The 19,411-nt window shown below is 45.5% G+C and overlaps 2 protein-coding genes across 2 annotated transcripts in view; both read left to right on the forward strand.

The window, feature by feature from the left end:
• The window catches only part of METTL16 (methyltransferase like 16), a 46,975-nt gene extending 31,824 nt beyond the window's left edge, over positions 1 to 15,151 (forward strand). The window contains exons 6-9 of the mRNA XM_034788307.1: positions 3,190 to 3,259; positions 7,536 to 7,625; positions 10,399 to 10,572; positions 10,679 to 15,151. Coding sequence (XP_034644198.1) covers positions 3,190 to 3,259; positions 7,536 to 7,625; positions 10,399 to 10,572; positions 10,679 to 11,296 — 952 coding nt within the window. The 3' untranslated portion in view covers positions 11,297 to 15,151. The remainder of the gene's footprint in view (positions 1 to 3,189; positions 3,260 to 7,535; positions 7,626 to 10,398; positions 10,573 to 10,678) is intronic.
• A 544-nt stretch (positions 15,152 to 15,695) lies between these two features.
• Positions 15,696 to 19,411, forward strand: part of POLQ (DNA polymerase theta) — a 138,089-nt gene continuing 134,373 nt past the window's right edge. The window contains 1 exon segment of the mRNA XM_034788349.1: positions 15,696 to 15,965. Coding sequence (XP_034644240.1) covers positions 15,752 to 15,965 — 214 coding nt within the window. The 5' untranslated portion in view covers positions 15,696 to 15,751.

Genomic DNA, 19,411 nt, shown 5'->3' on the forward strand with positions numbered 1-19,411 from the left:
TACTTGTGGCACCTTAGAGACTAACAAATTTATTAGAGCATAAGCTTTCGTGGACTACAGCCCACTTCTTCGGATGCGGGCTGTAGTCCACGAAAGCTTATGCTCTAATAAATTTGTTAGTCTCTAAGGTGCCACAAGTACTCCTGTTCTTCGTTTCTCAGAGTAACACATTTTTCCAGACCATAAATCATTCTTGTAGTTCTTCTCTGAACTCTACAATTTTTTTTTTTACTTCCTTTTCAAGTGTGGACAGCAGAACTGGGCATAGTATTCTAAATACTTCACCAGTGCTATATACAGAGATAATATTGCCTTCCTTCACCAATCTGATATATAAATGGGAATATCTGGGGATCGAATTAGCTCTTATAGCCAGAATAATGCACTGGGAGCTCATGTTCAGGCAGCTAACTACCTTTTTCTAGAATACCTGCTTTCCAGGATACAGTCCTGAAAGTATGCTCCACAGTCTTTATTGCTTGTTTGGCTATATTAAAACATATTCATTTTGTAGTACTTTGAAAAAGAATGGAGAGTTGCCCAGTTTGCATTTTTGCAGACCTCTTCATAAGATGCTCTGTTTTTACTGTCCAAGAAGTGGGAGTAGATCTTGTAGATAGTACTTTTACTGGAAGGCTGATAACACTTCCACTCTTAAGATTCAAAAGTAACTCAGACCAATAGGAGCTAGATCTAAAGACTTCCAAAGAAACGTTAGTTCTTGTCATCAAAAGAAATTAAGAAAACATCCGAGTTCCTGAGAGACTTTGACTTATCCAGGAGCAATTTTAATGGCGCTACGGCCATCTAGGCAGTGCCAACTTTCCTTTTTAGAATGAAAGCGCTTGGGACAGGTGATATGAAGGTGTTGTGGTTTAGCTGAGAAGGTTGTGGTAGTACCATATTGTCAGGAAACAGATGATTCCTTGATTGACAAGGCATTATACTCACTGATCCCTCTTGTAGAACTGAATGCTACAAGAAAGATCACTTTAGTAAGGGAAAATAAAGATTTAACAGCTATTGTCTGGTGGCCTCTGGTACCAAAGAGCTGGAGTTGGAGGACGGTGTACATCTCTTGGCCTAATTAGATGAAGGCATCTATCTTTTATGCCTCGTGTTTCCAAAATCTGGAAAAGTCATCCAACTTGTTGCTGCTATTCAATATAAGAAGTTGCTCTGGGAAGTTTGTCACTGCAGAAAAACTGACTTAATGCTGTGTTCCGGTCTTACTTCGCTAGAGACAACTCAACCAAATGGCCAGAATGTTGAGCTACCCTTTATATAGGAACTGAGACTTGCTGGCCCAGAGGTTGGCAACTTTTCGGAAGTGGTGTGCCGAGTCTTCATTTCTTCACTCTAATTTAAGGTTTTGCGTGCCAGTAATACATTTTAATGTTTTTAGAAGGTCTCTTTCTATAAGTCTATAATATATAACTAAACTATTGTTAGTTTAGTGTGATCCTTGTCCTTGCTTTTCCTTGCTGAGTTTTCCAATATCTGGCACGTATTTGGAATCTGCACGCAGGCTTCTGAGTGATCAGTTGTTAACCAGCTCCGAGAGGGGCAGAGGACAGATTTCATGTGTGAAAATACCTGTTCACACAGGTATGTGGATCCAAATGCTGAAAGCATTGCAAACGCAATTTTCTTCAAACAGTTAAATTTCATTGGCAGGGATGTCCAGCAGGTCAGAGTAGAGGCACCATGATCTCTCTCACTAGCTTCAAGTGCACTCCGCAGATCTCCAATTTTTGATGCCCACAATTCTGAACTTCTTAGCTGAATGAGCTGCATTTAGAAATCTTCAACACCCATCCACTGAAATATGGATAAATCCAAGTAGCTTTTGTTGAACTTTTCAGGTTTATTTAGAAAAGAAAGCATTGGGCCAAATCGCTGGAAATCTTGAAATCTGTTAGAAAATTCTGATTCCTGTTCTTGGATGTACATTCTAATCTCAACATCAAACGCAGTGCGCTGTTCCACGTGGCATGATAGTGATGTAAGCAGCAAATCAGGACTTGAAAATACCCCAGCATAGTGGTGCTGGAACAATTTTTAAGGTGGGGGTGCTGAGCTGTACCCCCTCTTGCCCCAGTCTGCACTCCTCGCTGTCCCAGTCTGGGGCCAGTGGGCCACAGCTGGGGGCGGCTGCAGAGCCCCGGGGCGGCAGCTGGGACCCCAGGCCAGCAGTGGACTGAGCAGGGCCGGCAGATGGAAGAATTAATTGGCGAAATTCTCTGGCCTATTATGCAGGAGGTCAGACTGGTGTCTTTTGGCCTTATAAAAAACAAAAAAAACTATTAATCTTATTTTCAGTTGAATTCTGGTTTTATTAGATTCTTCATAATGCCACATGAAAACTGGTTTTATTTATCTTTCAAACTTGTACCCGTGATCACTTTAAAGCATTTTTATCTCTCAAAGAAGCTGCTTAAAATATGTAGAGAATACTGCATTTCAGTAATTGAAAACTCTCTGGGTACAAAGTTTAACAGTGTATTTACAAATTATTCCATTGGGCCCCAAAACCTCTTCTAAAATTTTTGGGCAAGTGCCCGTAAAGGAATTTTGGGAAATTCTGCTGAAGAACACAGACTTTTGCCTTTGGAAGAAACTGAGAGACCTGTATCCAAAGGAGAGGGTGAGCTCCCAGAAGCAGGGTAATCTCTCTCTGCTCTCATCCTTCTGTTTGCCCACTGGTGAGATATGGATTTAGAGAGCTGGACACTGGGAGAATTAATGTATCTAAATTTCTCATAAGCAGAGATACCAGGGAGTGAGTCTGTTTTTTTTAGGCACAAGCTCTTATTTTGCTACTGTCATCTCTCTTCATTCCTTGGAAAGTTAAAATTGAAAGTTTGAAACAAATTATTGTAAAGGGTACTATTTTCCAAAGCACTTTGTTATTTTTAAAAATGGGACAGTTAGAGTTGCTTAGAAACTTTTTAAAATTTTACCCAAAAATCTAATATTGAAAAAATCCAGGCAGATTTCTTACCTTGGTCTCCTAGTTTATGCACTTGCTCAAATCATATTGCTAATATGGGTTTGCCACTATTTTTAACTAGAGAGCATTTCCCCTCCTATGATGCTTGCAGACCTCTGATGTGAACCCTTTGCAGTTAGTTGCCATTTTCAGTTGAACTGTTTCTAAAACACCTTCATGTAAAATGTTGTCCACAGGTGGTACAGCTGCATGCTGGGAAAGAAATGCAGTTTAGCTCCATTAAAAGAAGAACTTCGAATTCAAGGGGTAAGTTTGTCTCCAAATACACTAGGGTTGCATATGCTGCTTCCTGATACTGTGCATTTGTGTTGCCTGTTTTTGTCCCTTAAAAAGAAAGGTTTCTTACAAGTTACTGAACTATAATTCTTTGGAAGGTGCTTTTGTATTATGGAGGCACTGGTAGCAAACTCCAAAGTTGAGGTGAAGCAGAGTTTTGAACTTAAAGCAGGGATTCAACCTCTTGTATGAGAAGGCACTGTATTCTCAAGTTTTCAGCACTGAATTTTTCAGAATTTGCAAGAGCTGTTTTTCCTCAGTTAATTTGTATGCTACAAATGTATTGGTTCTAATTAATTCAGTATGAGGACAGTACATATATCAAGAGTCCTCACTGATAAGTTACTTGATGATCTTTAGACTTAACAGAACACTGAATTGGCTCCTTGTGTTTTAAGGCTCAGGCATCTTACTCCTTCCACCCACAGCCTTGTCTCAGTGGGTTCCCTTAGAAGCAGGAGAGTCTGAGTAATGCTGTATATATTCAGTGGAAGATTTACCCCCACTTAACACACAGGCCTGGGGGAGGTAGGCAGCAACAGAATCTTCCCGAATAGTGAGATGTATAGCATTAGCTGCCACTAGCAAGGAGTAGATAGCAGAATTCACACCTGCAAAAAATGTTTCTGGTGGCTGTGATGGGTTCCCCCTAGGTGCCACTTGGAACTTGGGTATCACTGAGCTCGCCTTTTCTGCCAGTCTGGACTTCCTTACACTGTCCTGCTGAGCCAGGCCCCCAAGCCTCCTCCAGCGTGCACACATAGGTAGGGGCACATCCAACTGCAGAAAGATACAGACATGAGATCAGTTCTGCTTAGGAAAGCTCAGCTAAGGAACTGGCCAGCACTCAAGTGCACACCCCCTCTGGAGTGTAAACCCAAAATTGTATAATCTTGTACTGCACAGAGAACTGTATAGCATAAGCTCATAAAATTCGCCCCCTCCCTTAATGTGGAGGAAGATATGCACAGCGTTTTGCCCCCCAGTTATGAATTCCACAAACTGGTTTTAGAGAAAGCAAGAACAAGTTTATTAACTACAAAAGATAGATTTTAATTGATTGTAAGGGTTAGCAAACAGATCAAAGTAGGTTACCTATCAAATGAAACAAACATGCAAACTAAGCTTAAGATACTAAAGAAACTGCTTACAAACAGTAATTTCTCACCCTAAATGTTGTTTTAGGCAGATTGCAGAGATTCTTTAAGGCAAGCTGCTCTTGCTTGCTGCTTAAAATTCCAGGTATTTCTTTCACAGGCCAGACATCTTCCCAGCCTGGGTTCAGTCCTCTTCTTCCCACCCACCCTTCTTTATTTCTTAGATGTTTCCAGCTGTCATCCTGGGCTGGATTCAGTGAAGAATGACCCTTGATTATCTCCCTCCCCTGCCTTAAATAGGTTTTACATATGTCAAGAGCCCTTTGTTTCCCAGAGTGCCCTGTGCGCCCCCCTACCTCACTCCCCCTCCGCTCCCCCCCCAGAAAAATACTGGTATTCTATCATGGAGTCCAGTACCAGGTGACTTGATCACATGATCTTGCAGTGTCAAAGCAGTCATGGGTCAGAGGCTGTTTGTAGAATCCCAGGAAAGCTCCTCAAGAAGGTGGGAGATTAACATATTCAAAGACCTGTTCTGCCTAATGATCTATTGACTTGTCCCCAGCTAGCCAGCTAGACTGATTGCATTTTGTCTAGTGGGTGTTCCCCAGGTGCAAACACCTTTGTAGTACAGCTGCAAGTCATTATTCCCAATTTTAGGTAAAAAAGATACAGCATACAAATAGGATAATCATATTCAGTAAATCATAACTTTTTCAATGATACGTCACATGACTTATCTTGTGTAAAATACATCTTAGTTATGCCATAATCACATCATGACAATATGTCTATGAAGAATATGGGGGGCGGGAAATTGTCACAGTGGCATCTTGTCCCAAGATAAAAATTTTTATTTAAATGTTTGTGTTGGGAGGAGATAAATGGAAGACATGACTTCCACTACATGCTAATAAATCCTTTAAAAGACTTGGAAATAATTAAAAAAAAAAAACATGGGCTGTTAAGTCTGCTTCTGACTGTAAAGATGCAGCGCACTAAAATAAGCGATCTGAAGAATTGAGGAGCTTCAGATAGTCATATCTAATTCCTTTCCTATAACTCCATGATTTGTCTAATTTCATGCCTTCCACCCTCTACACTTCACAGAAATGGCACTCACCAAAGTCTCTAATGACCTCTTCCTGGTCAGATTTCAGGGCCAGTACTCCATTGTCTCATCTTGACTGTTGGCGGCATCTGACACTGTTGATCTTACTCTTCTCACAATCCTGCCCTCTCTGGGCTCTGTCCTTGGCTCCCTCCTTTTTTTTAACTTTTTTCTGTGGATTATCTCTTGCACAAATATGGTTTTGAATACCATATTGATGATGACTGGCAAATCTCTCTCTCGCTCTTTCCATATTGAAATTTCAGCCTGTCTTTGTTCATCTCCTTATAGATGTCCAGCCATCAACTGAAGCTTAACATCACCAAAATGGAAATTAAAAACACTTTTTTTTATATTTAACCCTATTATAAATGCTGGAGATGAAACGATATTTGGGGTGGAGGCTGACAGCTCATGACCCTCAAGTAATAACCTTGTGACCCCCTGAGGGGTTGCGACCTGCAGTTGAAGAACCCCTGGTCTAAATTATTGTGTTTTCCTGCACATTTCCAAATCTGACCCCTCCTTTGTGCCCACACTGATAAAACTGTTGTCCATGCTGTAATCTTCTCACGCCTTGACTACTGCAATTTCCTTTTCTTCTGGCCTTGACGCCTGAAGCGTCACTTCCCTGAAATCTATTCAGATTGATGCTGCCAAGATCATGTTAGCTCAGTGCACTGTCATCCTGTGTTTAGTTCCTCCTCTGGCTTCCCCTATTTCACTGTATCAGAGTCAGACTTCTCAAAGCCCTTCACAATCTAACTCTGACCTTATATGTTACAGTAAGGTTCATACCCACCTTACCTCCATCGGTGATGTCAGCCCCCAAAACCAAGTTCTCTACTCTGATAAGCACTTCTATGGGAAATGTGCTCAGTCAGAATCCATCAGAATTCATCTCTTCAGAACTCACCTCTTCTGTAATGTTTGCAGGAAAGTACAACCAGATAATGGCTGGACAGGATGCAAATTGTGATTACTGCTTTTCATTGGCTAAGAATTGTGCAATTCTCTTTTGTTTTATCTTGTCTCCTTCATTCCACCCTTGCCCACATGTCTCATCCACCTGTTATGTTTTGTCTCTTTAGTTTTGTAAACTTTTTGGGAAAGAGACTGTCACTTGCATCTCTGCCCTGGCCTGGTTGGCCTCTAGGTGTTACAGGAATGCGAATAAAAATAAGATCACTTCTGTGAAGAGCTGCTTATCTAAGAGAGAAGAAGAGTATGCAATACTAGGTTTTTTCCCTCTTATTTATTTTTAATTGTTTGTATTTAATTCTATGTTTAAATTCACTATGTTCATATGCAAGCTTGAATCAGATTCAGCCCTCTGTGTTCTTAATGCTTCTTGTAGAAAATTAACACTTATCATTCATCTCCATGAGCTCATGCTCACGCTTTCTACCTCCAGCTATCTCACTGAGTGTCTCAAGCTAGAGTTATTGTCTCTCCGTTCTCAAGCACTCAGCCCCATGGCATGAAACAAGTACTGGAGAGTTTGTCTTGCTGATGTTCTTGAATGCCAGGGTATATGTGTGTACATGGGATATTCCTTCTTCACCAGGGAAGCCTGAGTTCTTTTATAGTCGACCTACAGGGGAGGAGATGGTGGAGTCTCCTACCTTGTGTGGTGGAGGGTGGAAGAGGGTGCTACCATAGCTACCTCATAGGGATATTGCAGTATTTCCATTTTGCAGAAGTGGAGGAAAGTGGTCTGCCCAAGACAATACAGTATGTCAGAGGCAGAGCTGGAATTAGAACTTGGGACCTCCCTACCCTACCATGTTGGCGTTCTGTTACACCATGGTGCCTAAAGTGAGTTTAATTCTTAGGGATTAAAGGTGGATTTAAGTTGCCTATTTTATTCTTGGTAAAGCTCTTTTGTGTAATAAATTTCACTTTGATGTTGTTGGTTCAAAACCTTAATTTTATAACATATCTGAAGTTAGACTAATACGTGTGTAAAACAGAGTGACATTTCATTAATTAGAGGTGAAAGTTAATGGCTGCCTGACCAAGTTTCTCCTTCACATAGGTTCCTAAAGTTACTCACACTGAATTCTGTCAAGGCCGTACCATGAGGTGGGCACTGGCATGGAGTTTCTACGATGATGTCCGAGTGCCTGTAAGTGCCTGTGTTTTGGTTTGTTTTTCATGGTCATCTACACTTCATTTGGGGATGAGTTTAACAAAGCTATTCCCCTTCAACCTAGAGTATAGGATATAATTGTTATCTGAGCTGCATTTCCTGCATGGCAGTACAAATCTGCACCATAGCCAGTTAAAGCCTTGTTCTACCACCCCGTCCATCCGTTACATGTTACTTGATGTTTGTATCAAACCCAAACATACTTTTAGATAGGCTTGGCAGAATTAGATTTTTATCAGTAAATGTCGATAAACATTCATTTCACCGTATAAGCACAAACTGATGAAAACATATTTTGATAATCAAAATTTACGGATAGGTAAAGTAAGAAAAATACTGCTTGAAAATATATTAGTTTGGTTTAAGGATATTTATTTTGTATATTTTGACACATGATGTTTGTCATAGTTCAGGTCCAGCAAGGGCACCCGCACTCAGGCCTTCAGCTCCCCAGGTTTTGCCTCTCCTGGTTGTAGAAACACATCCCTTTCCTTTCTAACGGGTATTTCCAGACTTCACAGTTCCCTGCCTACACTTCTTGCATCTGAAGAAGTGAGGTTCTTACCCACGAAAGCTTATGCTCCCAGTACTTCTGTTAGTCTCAAAGGTGCCACAGGACCCTCTGTTGCTGCCTACACTGTTATCCCCAGCAAAGGCTGGTTGCCTGACAAGATCCTGCTTGCTTTCTCTTAAGAGACCGTTAACGGGTGCAATTGCTACACTTATAAGGTACAGCACTTCCTATGCAAGCCTATTTGATTCTTAAGATAAAAAGCATTACAAAGAAAACACATTTAAAAACAAGAAAAGGACCCACGCACATGCTAATAAGCTTGTCAGAGTTAACGCCAACCCTAGCATGGATTCTGACAGGAGCAGTCCTTCAAACCCCTTACCGAAGGGGGATTTCTTGTGGTTACAAGTTCATCACAGCTTCAGCTCAGAACAAGTCCCCAGTATTATGAGGCCTCAGGAGGCCCAGTCCTTCCAACCCTACCCTACTGATTGGGGCTCTCTGTGGACCAGGGTTCCTGTCCATTTGCTGGATCAGGAAGAAGGCCATGAGCCAGTTTAAAACCAAGCTATTTATCCAGAAACCCTTTCTTTGTCTTTTGGACTTGAAGAATCAAGTTTGAACTACAGTAGAACCTCAGAGTTACGAACACCTCGGGAATGGAGGTGGTTTGCAACTCTGAACAAAACGTTATGGTGGTTCTTTCAAAAGGTTACGACTGAACATTGACTTAATACAGCTCTGAAACTTTACTATGAAGAAAAATGCTGCTTCCCCTTCATTTTTTTAGTAGTTTGTTTAACACAGTACTGTACTGTATTTTGTTTTTTCTTTGTGGCTGCTGCTGCTTAATTGCGTATTTCCGGTTCCAAATGAGGTGTGTGGTTGACTGGTAAATTCATAACTCTGGTGTTCGTAACTCTGAGGTTCTACTGTAGTATATGTGCACCTTTCCAGGGAGGTGACTTCTCTGGGTATGTTACAACCTGAGTGAATTTGCCTAGTTACTCCCTACTGTTCTTCTATTTACTCTTCCTGTGACATTGTATGCATTTCCATGGGAATACACACAATGTACCCCAAAGGCATTAACCCTAATTCAGTAGGGTTTAACTTAATTCCATAAAGTTTGTTCAGAATATTCCAGGATATTGTCAGTCTCACATTGGTAACAGTTTTTTTTTTTTTTTTTTTTTTTAATGGTCATAAAGCTTTAACGTTTTGAGTCTCAATGTCTGTCATTAATAATTGTCTGACCCCACCATAATTTCCCAAGCCTTTGAAAATTTAAATGGATAAAAATTAAAAAAGCTTAAAAAAATAAGTATCTGTCAAATTTATATTAAAAAAAAAATCTAATTCTGCCAAGCCCCTCACTAGAGAGAAATCAAGTCAGCAAGGCCTCTCTGATGGGCTTCAATGTGAGCTGCAGGTTCCCTGAAAATCAGGCCACTTCCACTTCAGTGCTTAAATAAGAATTTAGCAGCAAAAAATTACCCCTTAGAAACATTTGAAAATATCCAGGTTCTTACACTCACTTATGTAAGTTGAACTGAAGATTGTTAACGTATTTATATTAAATCAAAGCCTGCTTCTCCTTTTTAGATCAGTGTGTATGTACTTTTTGCACAGGTGTTTGTGGTAACTAATTTTACAAGAGAGATGCAGTGATACACCTGTGTGTGATCAGTATCAAAACGTTAGTGGCTTTCATATGTAGTACCAAGAGAAACACTTATAGTAATCTGAGAAATGGCAGCTGAAGGAAAGCATAATTGATTCTTTCTAATATCTTAAGGTAAAAGTCACCCGTGCAGCAGGCCAGTACAAAGCATATTCATCTCTGAAGTCCTACTTAAAACCCTCTTGAAGGCTTAAGTGATACACAGGCCATGACAGTGAATGTACATGGTATTACAGTAGAACCCCGTTTATCTGGTGTAATTGGCCCAGGGCCAAATCAGATAATCAAAACAGTGGGTAAACCCAGGAATGGGAAAATGTGATGCTGCAGTGCCATCTAGCCGCCACAAGAGAGACCACCTGCTTCTGGCTCTGGAGTCCTGGTTGTTCAGTAAATGTGGAGAGTCAGTTAAGGGAGGATCCGATAAACAGGGTTCTACTGTACGGACATTGGCATGATGCAGACTCTTTATGTCCTAGGTGTTAAAACTGTCCCATTAGTGTTGCACACTTCTGATGTTTGTAATTCATTTGTTGTGTTGCTTTTTTCAGTCACCTCCCTCTAAAAGAAGGAAGTTAGAAAAGCCCCGGAAGCCAATTACATTTATAGTGTTGGCATCCACAGTCAAAGAGTTATCCATCAAGGCTTCAGCTATGGGCTGGGATGCTGTGGAAGGCATAGCAGTGGTTACAAAGTGGATAGAAAAAATACTGACTGATCTGAAGGTACAGTATTAAGCATTACCTGTTAGAACAACATGTTGCTTTCAGGCATAAATGTAAACTTATTTAAAGTAGAGTGATTATGAAGTTCTGCTGTTCTCTACAATAGGTTCAGCATAAGTATGTTCCCTGTGGAGAAGATGAAGTTAGTCTGTTTCTAACAGCCATTGAAAACTCTTGGGTTCATTTAAGAAGAAAGAAACGAGAACGAGTAAGGCAGCTACGAGAACTTCCTCGAGCTTCTGAAGATACTCTGCAAGCAATGGAAGAAGAGAAGAGCAGCCAGAAAGACTCAAACAACCCAGAGTGTGAACAAAACAAGACTGAAAACTTCGAAATGGGGTCAGTGATGCTTGATGAGGATGTCAGCTCAGCCAAGAATGACAGGCAAAGGGAAGATTCCCCTGCCAAAGAAGAAAACAATGAGGAACTCATGGAAGAGGAGGACATAGAAGCAAAGCAAGCAGAAACATTAATTGGTGAAGACTCCAGTGATGCAAAGGAGGAGCCTGATGCTTCAGAGGATGCTGGCAATCTAACAATGGAAAAAGGACAAAGTCCCAAAGGAACTAGTGGACACTTTATTTTTAAGTGTTTAATAAATGTGAAGAAAGAAGGGGATGATGCATTAGCAGAGATGCACTGGGTTGAAGGACAGAACAGAGATTTAATGAACCAACTGTGCACCTACTTACGAAATCAAATTTTTCGACTGGTTGCTAGTTAGCCCTTATTCAGAATATGGTAGAAGTAGGTCAGTTCTAGATATTTTTTTTGTAATCTTTTTAATAGACTAAAAGAAACTTTGTGCTAACAAAGTTTTTTAAGAAGAAATGACCAAAATTGAGATGAAAATCAACTTTATTTTTAAACAGAGCCTTTTTTAAATACAAGGAATCATAGGTATATAATAATGAGAGGTAGGAGAAACAGTGCTTAAAAAGCACTTCAGTGTCTAGCTGTAAAATTGCATGATAAATGGAAACCTATTTTAGCAATAGCTCTGTGGTTGGTTTCATATGGCAACATTACAGCTGATTTCTGGTCTTTCTGATCTGACTTGGTGGAAATGCAGTTCTCTTTGCTGAATAGAAATAATCATTACAATATTAAATTTTTACATCATTATTATTGCAGGAATATAAGGGTTTTTTCAGCCCTTACTTATATAGGTTAGCCTGCAACTCTGTGTATTGTCTTTTGCAGCCAGGAATCTTCCTTGAAGGGATGGCACTTGCCACCCTCCTCCATCTCCTTTCCCTATGTGTTTGCCCTCAGCTGAGCGACATCTTGATAACAGGTGACAGTTCTTTAAATGACAGCTCATAAAAACACAAAATAATATGGGAGAGCTGGGTAGCTTTAGAGATGTTCATGAATCTTGAATTTTCATTAATGGCTAGATTAGAGTCCACTATTTAACAAATATTAGGATTTGCATAGATTTTTTTTTTGCTTTTCAAAAGCTTAAAAATGAAAAATGATTTGCGCTCCTCCTCCAACATACAAGTTAAGAAAAATTTAACTGTGGCACACATTGTTTTAGACCAGGTATCCCCACTGATACAGGAGATGAAATGCAGTGTGGTGGTTTCAAGCAATTATTCCTGAAAGACTGGGCTTCACTTTAAACTTAAATTTCTTTGAAGTATTTAATGAGGGTGGGGCGAGAGAGAGAGAATTGGAGTATATGTCCCTCATCTCCATGGACCAGAAAAACTCATCACAGGGGATAAAAGTATGGATAGGAAAACAGATTAATATGATGAACAGGGTGTGGAGAGGACAGGATAGCTGATGTTCTCTCTGGAAATGGCAAGATCTGTTAGTGGGGGGTTCTGAAGTGGCCCAGTGACAGGAAATGAGTTGCAACATTAAGTATGCATTATACTGGTATGGGCCATAGATATAAAAGTGAAATCCACAATAGGAGAAAGATACATTATTGACTTCTTGTAGCAAATGCACCTGTTCATGCTGTTGGGATCACTCTGAATATGTGTTATTCATCAAGGGTTCCAAAAAATTCAGCAGAAACTGTACATCCTGTCTTTTGCACCACAGCAGGCCAGAGAAACAAGATATACTATTTAAGTCCTGTCTTTAATCTCTGAACTTCTGGTAAACAGTTACACAGTATTGGATTTGATATCATAAAATCGTTCTGATACTTTGTTTTTATTAAATTATTTTATTTGGATCAGATTTTAACACAACTGAGGTGACTGAAAGGAAATGGAGGTGATGCAATCTGACCTGGACCATTATCTTTCAAAAGAATGCACTAAATGTTGTCAAATTGCCTGAAAATGTCATGATTTCCTTGAAGTGTCATATACTGCAAGTAAAATTAATACTATGTTTGTTTACCATAAAAGTAAAAAATGGAGAACATATTTGTATAGAAGAGACTCTAAAATATTTATGCCTTTGACTTAATGGATTCAATTTGGAGTTAGAAAGATCAATGTTTTTCCTGTGTAGCAGTGAAGAAAAATACTTCTGAGAGAATTTTAGATTTGTTCTCATGTTTCATTACACAACAGATGTCATGCTAGTTAACTATTTTATCACAGATAATAGGCAGTGGTTTATATTTGATTAGGAAAATGTTATATATAAAGCCCTTAAATTGGGTTATTGATTGTACAGCTCATGGTTCTCAAATTCTGGTTTGTAGCCTGCTGATTTTGCACAGAGCTGCTTCCTGAAGCAGTGATGCTTTATGCTAATTGTAGTTTAATCAAACTTAAGAGTTTTGAGAGGTTCTTTTGGACACCTGAACTACTTAAACAAACAAACAAAAAAATCCAAGTCCCACAGAAACCAAAGCCCTCTGTACCGTGTTTGGCTGTTCCATGGGCTTCTGAAAGGTGGTTTTTTAGTGTAAATTTACAAAGTATAGTCTTTTGGAAATGTAATTAAAAATCAGAGGGCAATGTTAGCTCTAGGGAGAGAGGGATTTGGGACCAGCTGTTCTGTGTGGTAGCTTCCTTTAAAAACCAGCTCCTAAAAAGTGCCATTTTGGCAGTCACAGAGACTGGTTGCCTATTTAGCCAGAGAAGGGATAAAGTAACAGTAAAGCTTCTCAACGCTGCATTGCTGTGTGCCTCTGACCTGGATTTCATCTAGGGTTTGAGATTGTCTATCCAGTCTGTGGCCTTTCTATTTATTACCATAGTGCCAAGGAGCTCTAGGCATGGGCCAGCACCCTGTTGTATGACACAGAACAAAAGATGGTCCCTGCCCCAAAGAGTTTACAATCTGAGTAGAAGATGAGATAACAGATGAACTGCCACTATCGATAACTGCCACTTGTGATGAGGGAAAAACCAATAACTGGATAACATTTGTTCAGCACTGAGGTATTAAAAGTAGCCTGCTACTGCATGAGAATCGAATCCTTGTCTATGTTGGTTAACGAAAGTAATGGAGGAATAACCTGTGTCCAGTACTTTCATAGATTCAGTTTTGTCAGAGAGGGCAAATGCCAAACAGCCACGAACTCCTAAGCTAGCTTCTAATTTTCCCTGGGGTAGCTCAACCCCGGCCCCACCACTCCACCCCTTTCCCCAAGGCCCCCCCATCTCTTCCTGCCCTTCCCCTACACGCACCCTGTCCTTGCTCCTCCCCCTCCCTCCCAGTGCCTTCAGCAGTGTGCAGGAAACACTAGGAGGGAGAGAGTGAGGGGGAGGAGTTGATCAGTGTGACTGACCCTGGACATGACTTGTGGACATCCTGGAGTACCCTGGCAGTCTGCGGACCATCACTCAGTTATAAAAGTAGGGCTGACCCATTTCAGAGTCTGTCCTTTAAAATGCTAAATGGCCTCAACATCTAGGTGTCTTAAAGATCTTTCCACAATTCACAGGCAGTTGCTTCTCTTGGAGCACATAAGTTGATGGCATCTAGGTGTGAACTCCTAAAGGCAAGTCAATGCAGCAGATGGGGAACTCTGCAGCAGTTTAATTTCAATTGAAAAAAAGTTTAAATACAAAAATGAGTACAATCTGTGCTGTCTTGCACACCAGCGTGGACAGTGTGCTAAAGCCAAATCAGGGTTGTGTACTGAATTAGGTGGTTATCTGTAGGACCCTTGCCTCTGTTGCAGAAGTTGGAAGATGTATAGTGAATAAGGTAGTGTGCTTTGCTGTTTTTGTAGTGGCCTGGAGGCAGAAAGGGTGGAGCCCTGTTCTGCATCCCAATTTCTGTATGATGCTGGGGAAGTAATTAAAACCACTTTTATTTTGCAGTTGTATATTCTAACTACATTATCTTATTTCCTTGGGGTATAGCAGGAACTTGATTTTCAAAAAGGCTGAAGGTGCACCACTGAGCCTGAAATCAATGGGAGTTGAGTGCTCAGAACATCTGGAAAATGTGATCCCAGGTTTCTCAGGTGCTGAGGGTGTGGGAGGGAACAACGACCCCCAAGGGGTCACCCTTGAAAATTTTGCCTGCTTCTACCCTCCCACGGGGGAGTGTTTAGGTGCTGAAGTTTTGCAGTTGTAAGGTACCAGCTGGGGAGGTGGTGTGTTCTAAAGCTTGTTTAGTGTGAAAATAAAAAGCATTAGAACTGCGAGCTCCATTGTGTCCTAATTTCCCGACGCCTAATACCCAGTTCGCTGGTTCTACAATGCAAGACCTGGATGCTTGACCCCCATGCTCCCTTCTAGCCTTGGAACCTGGGCAGCCTTGGGTAGGGCTATTGACGCCTATCAGCCCCATGGGAGGAGAACCAGGGCCTTATGCCCGCTGCGCCCTGTGCGGCTGTAGTTATGAGGGAGCATCTCCTCGCCTGCACGAACACGCCTGGCTGCAGGGCGCGCTCAACCTGAACCGCACAACGGGAGGTGCGGGGGGAGCTGCCCTCAGGGTCCCGGCTCTCGGAGTAGCGCTGTGGTTAGGCCTGGACGCTGCGGCGGGCCCGACCCCGGCCCAGCTTCCCGTGTGCTTGCGGGTGGGGCCGCGGGAGCAACCTGACCGCCCGGAGCGTGGGGGCGCTAACGAGCTGCGCTTCCCCCGCGGGAGCCTCTCCAGACTCTGGCTCCGTGGCCGCGCGCTCTCTGATTGGCTGGATGCGCGCTCTCTGATTGGCTGGATGCGCGCTCTCTGATTGGCTGGCCGCGCGCTCTGGTGCCGTTCGCCGGCCCTCCATGTGGGGCGGGGCGCTGGGGTTTGAATGGCTGAGCGGGAAGATGGCGGCGGGTTGGCGATGGGGTCTAGTTCCCGGGCTGGTGGCTCCAGGAGGCCAAGACGGGGCGGCCTGGCCCGTTCCCCACCCGCTCCCGGGGGCTGCAGCCACTTCGGGTCCGCGGCCCCCGCCCGGCCCGTGCTGAGCCCCCCGCCCGGCCTGGAGCGATCCCTGGGGGGCAGCGGCAGCCCGAGCCGCTCAGGTACCGCCCGGCGCGCCCGCTCCTGCGGGGGTGACCGATCCGGGCCCTGCCACCGCGGGTGGGGAGTCGGATCCAGCCCTCCAGGGGGCTGGCGGGGGCCGCGGGAGCCCCTGGTAGAGCTTCTGGCGGTGCCGGCTCCTGAGGCGCCTGGTCCCAGCCCGGGTGCGCCGGGGCGCCCCTCGCAGCGCTGCCGCGGGGGCAGGGCAGGGAGCGGCAGCAGCAGCCGGGAGCCGGGCCCCGCGGTGAGGGCCTCCCTGTGATGTCCCTTGGCCAGGGAGCCGAGGGGCGCAGCGCCCTTGAGCCCACGGCAGGTTCTGCGTTGGGAGAACAGGGCTGTTTGCTACGGGGCCCAACATTCAGTGTGTGGGCGGGGGAGGAAGGCAGTGTAAAGGGGAATCAAATTTTCCCTCTTCCTGGCTGAGAGGGAGATACAATGCAGGTGACTTGTAAATTCTTATGGGTCAGCAACCATTTGTGTGTGTTGTCAGTACCTAGCACAATGGGGCCTCTAGGTGCTACCAAAACACAATTAATGCATAGTACTATTTACATTTCTTGGGATAGAAAACGAGGCTTATAGATGTGCTTTAATAAGAAGAGTAGAGCAAATTGGCAAGGTGATTCATTTGGATGCAATAAGCTCCCTGTGGTCCTGATTACAGCTCCCTGATATCTTCAAGCACACAGGCGTGTGGAGTGACTTTCAATTTAATGTTTAATATCCTGTGTCTTCATCCCCTTTCACAGCTCTTCTGTAAACACTGACATCTCTCACTCTGTGTGCAGACATTTACTGCCTGATGCTTGATATAATGCTGTCAGATTAAGGCAAACAGGGTTGGGCTGGGTCAGTGTTTGGATGGGACACCTCCTAAAAAATGATTCAATAAGTGACACTCCTGAGTCACCCAGTGCTAGCTGGTGTTGATGGAGGCTTGTACTGAGGGGTTAAAATTATCAGTGTAGATGTTCAGGCTTGAGCTGGAGTCTAGGCTCTGAGACCATCCCCCCTCACCAGGCTCCAGCCTGAGCCTGAACATCTACATTGGTATTTTTAGCTTTCAATGCCAGCTCTACCATGTGAGCCTGAGCCAGTTGACCCAGGCTCTGAGGCTTGTTGATGTGGGTCTTTTAATATTGTGTGTAGATGTACCCTGATTGCCCCTTGAAAGTCTTCACTCTGTTGTGTGGTGCTGCTGCCTTTCATTCTTGAAGGGGTTGGGTTGCTTGATCCCTTTGTATCCTTAATATCTTAAAAAGAACAGGAGTACTTGTGGCACCTTAGAGACGAACACATTTATTAGAGCAAATTTATTTCTTTTTGTGGATACAGACTAACACGGCTGCTACTCTGAAACTTAATATCTTAGTTTCTGTGCTGTGGGATCTTTGAAGGTGAAAGCTGCTCTTTAAAGCTGTAGACACAGCCTTTTATTTTTAGGGGGTAGGGAGCGAACCTCTTACCAGTGCTAGCTTGGGGAGGCAGGGTGTGCTAATGAGGGTTCTAAATTAGCTATAACAAGGCACGGGGGGTGGGGGTGGGGAATCTGGGGCAGAATTGTAGCAAAAACTGAAGTTTTCTGCTCCATGTGTTGCTGCACTCAAAAAAAAAAAAAAAAAAAGGGGGGGGGGAACAATGTTAGGATGAATAAGAAATGGGATGGAAAATATAAGGACCATTATAATGCAGGGGCGGGCAAACTTTTTGGCTCAAGGGCCACATAGGGGAATAGAAATTGTATGGCGGGTGATGAATGCTCACAAAATTGGTGCGGGCTCTGGGGTGGGGCCGGGGATGAGGAGTTTAGGGTGTAGGAGGGTGCTCCAGGCTGGGACCAAGGGGTTCGGAGGGTGAGAGGGGGATCGGGTCTGGGATAGGGCGTTGGGGCGTGGGGAGAGGCTCGGGGTGCGGCTCCGAGCGGTGCCTACCTCAAGTGGCTCCCGGAAGCGGTGGCATGTCCCTTCTCTGGCTCCTACACAGAGGCACGGCCAGGCGGTTCTGAATGCTGCTCCGTCCACAGGCATCGCTCCTGCAGCTCCAATTGGAATGCGTAGGAGCCGGAGCAGGGCCATGCTGGTGCTTCCGGGAGCCAAAAGGTGCGGCCCCCAACCCTGCGCCCCGGCCGGAGTGCCGGAGCAGGGCCGAGCCGCGTGCGGTGGATCCCGGCTGGAGTGCCGGTGCAGCCCCCAACCCACCAGAGCAAGGTCGAGCCGCATGGTGCAGCCTCTGGCCGGAGCAGGGCCAAGTCACGTGGTGCGGCCCTCGACCCAGCACCCCGGCCAGATTGGGGCTGAGCCGCGTGGTGCGGTCCCGACCCAATGCCCCAGCAGGAGCGGCGCTGAGCCCGGAGCACCGTAGCGGGGCCGAGCTGCACGATGCGGCACCTGATCCAGAGCCCCAGCCGGAGTGCCGGAGCAGGGTCGAGCCGCGTGGGGCGACCCCCGACCTGGAGTGGGGCCGAGCCAAGTGGGGCACCCCGGCAACTTGTCCGGAGCAGGGCCGAGCCACGTGGTGCGGCCCCCGGATGGAATGCCCCGGCTGGAGTGGGGCCGAGCCGCAGACTATGGCCCCTGACCTGCCGGAGTGGGGCTGTGCTGCGTGGGGTGGCCCCCAGCTGGAGCACCGGAGTGAGGCCGTGCCGCGTGGTGCAGCCCCCGACCCACCAGAGCAGGGCCGCGCCGCATGGTGCGGCCCCTGGCTGGAGCAGGGCCAAGTCACGTGGTGCGGCCCCCAACCCAGCGCCCCGGCCGGATTGGGGCCGAACCATGTGGTGTGGCCCCTGACCCATTGCCCTGGCAGGAGCGGCGCTGAGCCGCGTGGGGCTTTGGGTCGGGGGCCGCCCCAAACGGCACGGCCCCCCTCTGGTGCTCCAGCTGGGGCTCTGGGTCTGGGCTGTGCTGCGTGGGGCGGCCCCCATCCGGAGCGGGGCCGAGCTGCATGGTGCAACCCCGACCCAGAGCCTCAGCCGGAGCACTGGAGCGGGGCTGAGCCGCGTGGGGCGGCCCCTGGCCAGAGGGGCCAAGCCGCCTGGGGTGGCCAACCACCCTGGAGCAGGGCCGAGTCACGTGATGCGGTTCCCCCCCCCCGACCTGGCGCCCCGGCTGGAGCGCCAGGGGGCTGCGCCGCGTGGGGCTTTGGGTTAGGGGTCACCCCATGCGGCACGGCCCTGCTCCGGCGGTCCAGGGGCCGCCCCACCCAGCATGGACCTGTTCTGGGGCTTTGGGTCTGGGCTGTGCTGCGTGGGGGTGTCCCCCGACCCAGAGCCCGTCTGGAGCACCAGAGCAGGGCCGAGCTGCATGGTGCGGCCCCTGACCCAGAGTCCCAGCTGGAGCGCCAGAGTGGGGCTGCGCCGCGTGGGGCAGCCCCCATCTGGAGCACCGTAGCGGAGCAGAGCCACGTGGTGTGGTCCCCAAACTAGCACCCCAGCCGGAGCAGGGCCGAGCCG

Source organism: Trachemys scripta, chromosome 1, assembly GCF_013100865.1.
Source record: "Trachemys scripta elegans isolate TJP31775 chromosome 1, CAS_Tse_1.0, whole genome shotgun sequence".
Classification (NCBI taxonomy): Eukaryota; Metazoa; Chordata; order Testudines; family Emydidae; genus Trachemys; species Trachemys scripta.